The sequence below is a fragment of the Leguminivora glycinivorella genome, chromosome 18 (genome assembly GCF_023078275.1).
Source record: "Leguminivora glycinivorella isolate SPB_JAAS2020 chromosome 18, LegGlyc_1.1, whole genome shotgun sequence".
Taxonomy (NCBI): domain Eukaryota; kingdom Metazoa; phylum Arthropoda; class Insecta; order Lepidoptera; family Tortricidae; genus Leguminivora; species Leguminivora glycinivorella.
In genome coordinates this window covers 15,396,808-15,402,715 of record NC_062988.1, presented here as the reverse complement: position 1 = coordinate 15,402,715, position 5,908 = coordinate 15,396,808, and the positions used below count along the sequence as shown (strand labels likewise).

Below are 5,908 nucleotides of genomic sequence, written 5' to 3'. Positions count from 1 at the left end.
ATTCCAAAATTAATGACCAATGTTCAATCTGACATTGCTGACTGTCACTCTGACACAAAAGTCGTCATGGGTGTCGTAAAATAGGTTTTAGGGGGTGCTGATTCCAAAATTAATGACCAATGTTCAATCTGACATTGCTGACTGTCACTTTGACACAAAAGTCGTCATGGGTGTCGTAAAATAGGTTTTAGGGGGTGCTGATTCCAAAATTAGTGACCAATTTGGAATCTGACATTGCTGACTGTCACTTTGACACAAAAGTCGTCATGGGTGTCGTCAAATAGGTATCCGGAGGTGTTTGAAAACTAATGACCAATTTGGAATCTGACACTGTTGACTGTCACTTTGACACAAAAGTGATCATGGGTGTCTTCAAATAGGTTTTCATGGGTACTGATCTCAATATTAATGATCAATTTGGAATCTGACATTGCTGACTGTCACTTTGACATAAAAGTCGTTATGGGTGTCGTCAAATAGGTTTCCTTTCCAGGGGTACTGTGCAATGTCAGGTTCCAAATCGGTCATTACTTTTTAAATCATTTCATTAATTTTGGAATCAGTGCCCCCTAAAAACTATTTGACTACACCCATGATTCCTTTTGTGTCAAAATTACAATTAGCACTGTGAGATTCCAAAATAGTCGTTAATTTTGGAATCAGCACCCCCGGAAACCTTTTTGAAGACACCCATGACGACTTTTGTGTCAAAGTGACAGTCAGCAATGTCAAGATTCCAAATCGGTCATTAATTTTCAAATCAGCACCTCCGGAAACCTATTTGACGACACCCATGACGACTTTTGTGTCAAAGTGACAGTCAGCAATGTTAGATTCCACATTAGTCATTATTTTTGGAATCAGCACCCCCTAAAACCTATTTTACGACACCCATGATGACTTTTGTGTCAAAGTGGCAGTCAGCAATGTTAGATTCCACATTGGTCATTAATTTTGGAATCAGCACCCCCTAAAACCAATTTTACGACACCCATGACGACTTTTGTGTCAAAGTGACAGTCAGCAATGTCAGATTCCACATTGTTCATTAATTTTGGAATCAGCACCCCCGCAAACCTATTTGACGACACCCATGACGACTTTTGTGTCAAAGTGACAGTCAGCAATGTCAGATTCCACATTGGTCATTAATTTTGGAATCAGCACCCCTAAAACCTATTTTACGACACCCATGACGACTTTTGTGTCAAAGTGACAGTCAGCAATGTCAGATTCCACATTGTTCATTAATTTTGGAATCAGCACCCCCGCAAACCTATTTGACGACACCCATGACGACTTTTGTGTCAAAGTGACAGTCAGCAATGTCAGATTCCACATTGGCCATTAATTTTGGAATCAGCACCCCCTAAAACCTATTTTACGACACCCATGACGACTTTTGTGTCAAAGTGACAGTCAGCAATGTCAGATTCCAAATCGGTCATTAATTTTTAAATCAGCACACCCGAAAACCTATACTCGTGGTATATGCACTTGAAATGTGAAAGTGAAAATGCTAGAATGACATGTAAACCACGAAGTTGTATAGTCATATTGTTCATTGGTATTGGTGACCACCATCTGGCTCCATCATCAGACCCTGAGCACCACCTTGAAGTAATTAGAATTGTATTTGTCTTATTTTATCATCATATTAATATAATTATACTTTACTCTAATACTTATCATATAACAAAAGCAAATATTTGGGATGGGATCTACTTTTATAATTATTACTTTAATTTTTTAAATAAATTTTAACATAATTGATATTATTTCGCGCTATATTCTCGTATTTTCGTACAAAATAATGTTTATTAGAAACCAAAAGTTTATATCGAGATAGTAGATTGTGGTTGTTATCAAAATTCCATAGAAAGGATCAAGATTGTTTTGTCCATTATTGTAGTGCGAGCGAGTGATAAGACGTGCTAGAAAGGGTCGGCATATTGGGCTCGCGCGGCGGGTAAAATACCTAATTTCGCCCGACGCCGAAATGTTATAACGCTCTTAATACAATTACATCACCCTGACTTTAGTAAAGAATTTTATTTGCAAACCGTAAGCACTACCATAGTTTTAGCTGGGGTTTTGTACCAATTAGACGACCAAGGGGAAATTAAAATATTAGGTTTTCATAGCTAAGCATTGAGTGACTCAAGTGTAGTTTTGATAATTATATATTATATTTCAATCCAGATAATTCACAAGAAAATGTCATCTACATATTTGCCAGAAGTTTTAAGAATAGATTTATTGAGCAGATACATAAAGTAATGAGTCACCAAGGCATGTACAAAGTTTTAAGTATATTAGGGATCGGTTCTATTAGAAAAGCAAAACACCATTTTAGTAAAACGAGTTATCTTTGCGTGTCATGACTGTCAGTTAGTTAAAAGCGAAAAAAAAGTAGGATCTTGCCCATCTATAGTTAGGTACTCATATATTGAAAATATGGTAATAGTAGATTTATAAGGATCTTTGCTTACTGGTCAATTTGGTATTAGTGGTACAGTATTCGTATGGTAAATTTGTTAAATTTTATGAATTAAGGAAAGCTACTGTTTCGGGTTAGAAGTTCATAATTGTGACCATAAAACATATACGTTTTATGTAAATAGATTCTGTTTCTTTAAATCACATATGTATATACTTTTGTAAACGTCCTTTGCTATTTGAGGTAGTTAAAATGCTATTGTTTTGTGTAAGGTCCTTTGCTTATGTGGGTTATACATAATATATTAACGTTTATTTTTATTTGAGAAAGTTATTCAAGAACTCTATATTCATTAGTGTGTATTAACTGTTTTTGGAGGGGTTGTGAGGCGGCTTCATTCCATCTTTAAATTCAATTATATTTTAAGTTTGGGAGAGGGGTAAGTGCCTTTTATGGGACGCCACCTGAGTTAGCACGTTTGCCGCCTCGCACCTCGCTCGCACCGTGCGGACGGCAGGAGGAGCTGCTGAGCAGGCGGCGGACCTAAAAAGGGACAAGTACTCGGCCTTATCAAATTATTTATTTGTTCCGGTGGCCGTGGAGACTAGTGGGTGCTGGTGTGCGGAGGCAAAAACTGTTAGAATATATAATCTCCATATACCATCTGTATTGGCTACTTAAACTTGCTCTGATTGTCTATGAAAGTAATATGTAAGTTTATGGTCTTTGACGTTTCCTTCCTTCTCTTCCGTCATGGCCTCCAATGGAATAGGCACGTAATTGCTCTCCTCTGTCCTTATTTTAATTTAATTAACAATATGTAGCGCTCCATACGTAAGTTAATTTAATGTTTAGTGTCAGCTGTGATGTCCTGAAAATGTAATCCTTTTTCTCCGGTTCTTTATAATAAAGAATGTGAAGAATCTCCGAGGTTTGATTGTGGTAAGCGACCCACGCGCCCTGTAGCAACTCACCTGCAAAGCCAACTGTAAGTTGCTAGATCTGCCGACCCATCTGGCGTGCAGGTCTATCAGGTTCCGGTCCCAGCGTTAATCGTCGAGAACAGGAAGACGACGACGATCGACCACAGCGCATGGTAACCTAACCTCACTTAACCTATACTCAACATGGCAACTACAAGCGAGAATGAGCGAACGCCTCACGCTACGTTCTCGTTCGACAAACTGGACGGAGTGAACGATTATCTAAACTGGAAATTCTGTATGCGGCACGCATTAATCATGGAAGGTTTGTGGTCGGCGGTGGAAGGCACCGAGACAGACACAACTAAGATTCAACGTGCTCTGGCAAGAATATGTCTTTCGGTAAAACCGCATTGCATGCAACATTTACGGACAGCTGACACAGCTAAGAAAGCATGGAGCAATTTACAACAGATTTTTGAAGATAAAGGTCTCTACAGGCGGGTCGTGCTGCTGAGGCAACTACACCGGGCAAGTTATACAGATTATAGTTCTATGCAACAATACATTGAGGCGGTCACAACGCTTGTTCAAAAGCTAGATGATATTGGCCGCACAACAGAAGATGCAGAGGTTGCTGAGCTACTACTGTCGGGGCTGCCACAGGAGTATGACGTCCTGGTTTCGAGCTTGGAGGCTGCTAGTCTTACTAAAACTTTAACAAGCGAGATGGTACGAGCCCGACTACTTCAAGAGGAGTTTCGACGCACCACTATTGACAGCGATAAGGCTAATGCAGCATTATTTACCAAAACTACTTCGAAGAAAATAATCTGCAGTTACTGTAAGAAGCCTAATCACCATAAGTCGAAATGTTTTAAGTTCAAGAGAGACAAGAAAAATAGTGACAGTGTTCAACATGGTTTAACAGTGTCTGCTCTTGCTGCGTATAGCTCCGAAGACTGGATTGTGGACTCTGGGTGTACCAACTCCATGTGTAAGCATGAACATTATTTTAAAACTCTTGATAAAAGTTTTACCAGTGTTGTAACTGTAGCCAACAAAGAAACTGTGCAATGCCTTGGTTTAGGAACTGTAGAAGTCATTTTAGAAAACAATGTTGTTAGAACTATTGAAAATGTAATGTATGTCCCCCAAATAGCAACTAATTTGTTGTCTGTACGTAAGTTAACCAAGAAGGGCCACATAGTTCTATTTTCAAATGACAAGTGTTATATTTTTAACAAATTGCAGCAATGTTTAGCCACTGCTTCTGGTAGTAAAGGTATTTATGTGTTAGATTGTGTAAGTAACTTCAATCCACAGAACAAGAATACCCCAGCATGTGTGCAGAGCCACCACACCCCTACAAGCAAGGAGTACACTTCTTGTGCTGCCGTGGATGCTACGAGGGAGCATGATTGTGCTCTTACAACCTCGGATGTGCCTGCGCACATCTGGCATAGACGGCTGTCACATTTAAGCAAAGCAGGTATGTGTGAACTTCTTAATATGTCCTATGGCTTAAATGCTTCTGTTAAAGATTGTGAGCTAAAGGATTGTGAGACTTGTATTAAGGGGAAGCAAAAGGTTAAAAGTTTTCCTAAAGGTAAAGCTAGGAGGGCACAAAAATTGCTTGCATTAGTTCATTCTGACGTCTGTGGTCCTATGGAGGAGTCAACTTGGGGGGTTCACGTTACTTAGTGACTTTTACAGATGATTTCAGTCGAAAAACATATGGCTATTTATTAAAATATAAAAGTGAAGTTATGAGCAAATTTATTGAATTTAAAAATTTAGTAGAACGACAGACAGGCCATAAGATCTTATGTTTGAGATCTGACGGAGGAGGTGAATATTGTAATAGTAGGTTTGACAAGTATTTAGCTGATTGTGGGATTGTTCATCAAACAACTATACCTTACAGCCCTAGCCAAAATGGCGTCTCGGAGCGTCTGAATTTAACCTTGGTCACCAAGGCACGGTGCATGCTGATAGATTCTGGCTTAGGCATGCGGTATTGGGGTGAGGCTGTCATGACAGCGATATATATTAAAAATAGGTCACCCACTGCCGCTGTGCCTGGTGCCACTCCAGAGGAACTATGGTCAGGATCCAAAGTGGACCTGAGCCACCTAAAGGTATTTGGATGCAAAGCCTTCTGCCATATACCTGATTGTAAACGTTCCAAGTTCAGTGAAAAGTCCAAAGAATGTATCTTTGTGGGCTATTGTGAGGAATCTAAAGGGTATAGATTAATTGATCCCAAAAATCCTACTAAAGTCATTAAGGCGAGATCTGTACATTTTATTGAAACTGTGATGAATGATTCTAATATGAATAATAATATTCTAAATAATGATGTTTCAATGAATAATAATATTTTAAATAATCATATTATTTTAATTAATGACAATGTTTTAAATAATGAGATCTCCCAGAATGATAACAATTTTAATAAAGAAATAGTGCACAATAACAATGATATTGTACCCTATGACTCATCCAAACATTATAATGTTTCAGAAACTTCAGTGTCGGAGCC

General features: G+C 38.7%; 1 protein-coding gene across 1 annotated transcript; it reads left to right on the top strand.

The window, feature by feature from the left end:
- The first annotated feature begins 3,058 nt into the window (after positions 1 to 3,058).
- LOC125235761 lies at positions 3,059 to 5,693 on the top strand. The gene is made up of 2 exons (XM_048142346.1): positions 3,059 to 4,360; positions 4,690 to 5,693. Coding segments are annotated over exons 1-2 (795 nt in total). The 5' UTR covers positions 3,059 to 3,567; the 3' UTR covers positions 4,692 to 5,693.
- Positions 5,694 to 5,908: the final 215 nt, after the last annotated feature.

Excerpts from the sequence above, each read along its gene's own strand:
- LOC125235761 (XM_048142346.1), top strand. The coding sequence starts at position 3,568 with ATGGCAACTACAAGCGAGAATGAGCGAACGCCTCACGCTACGTTCTCG.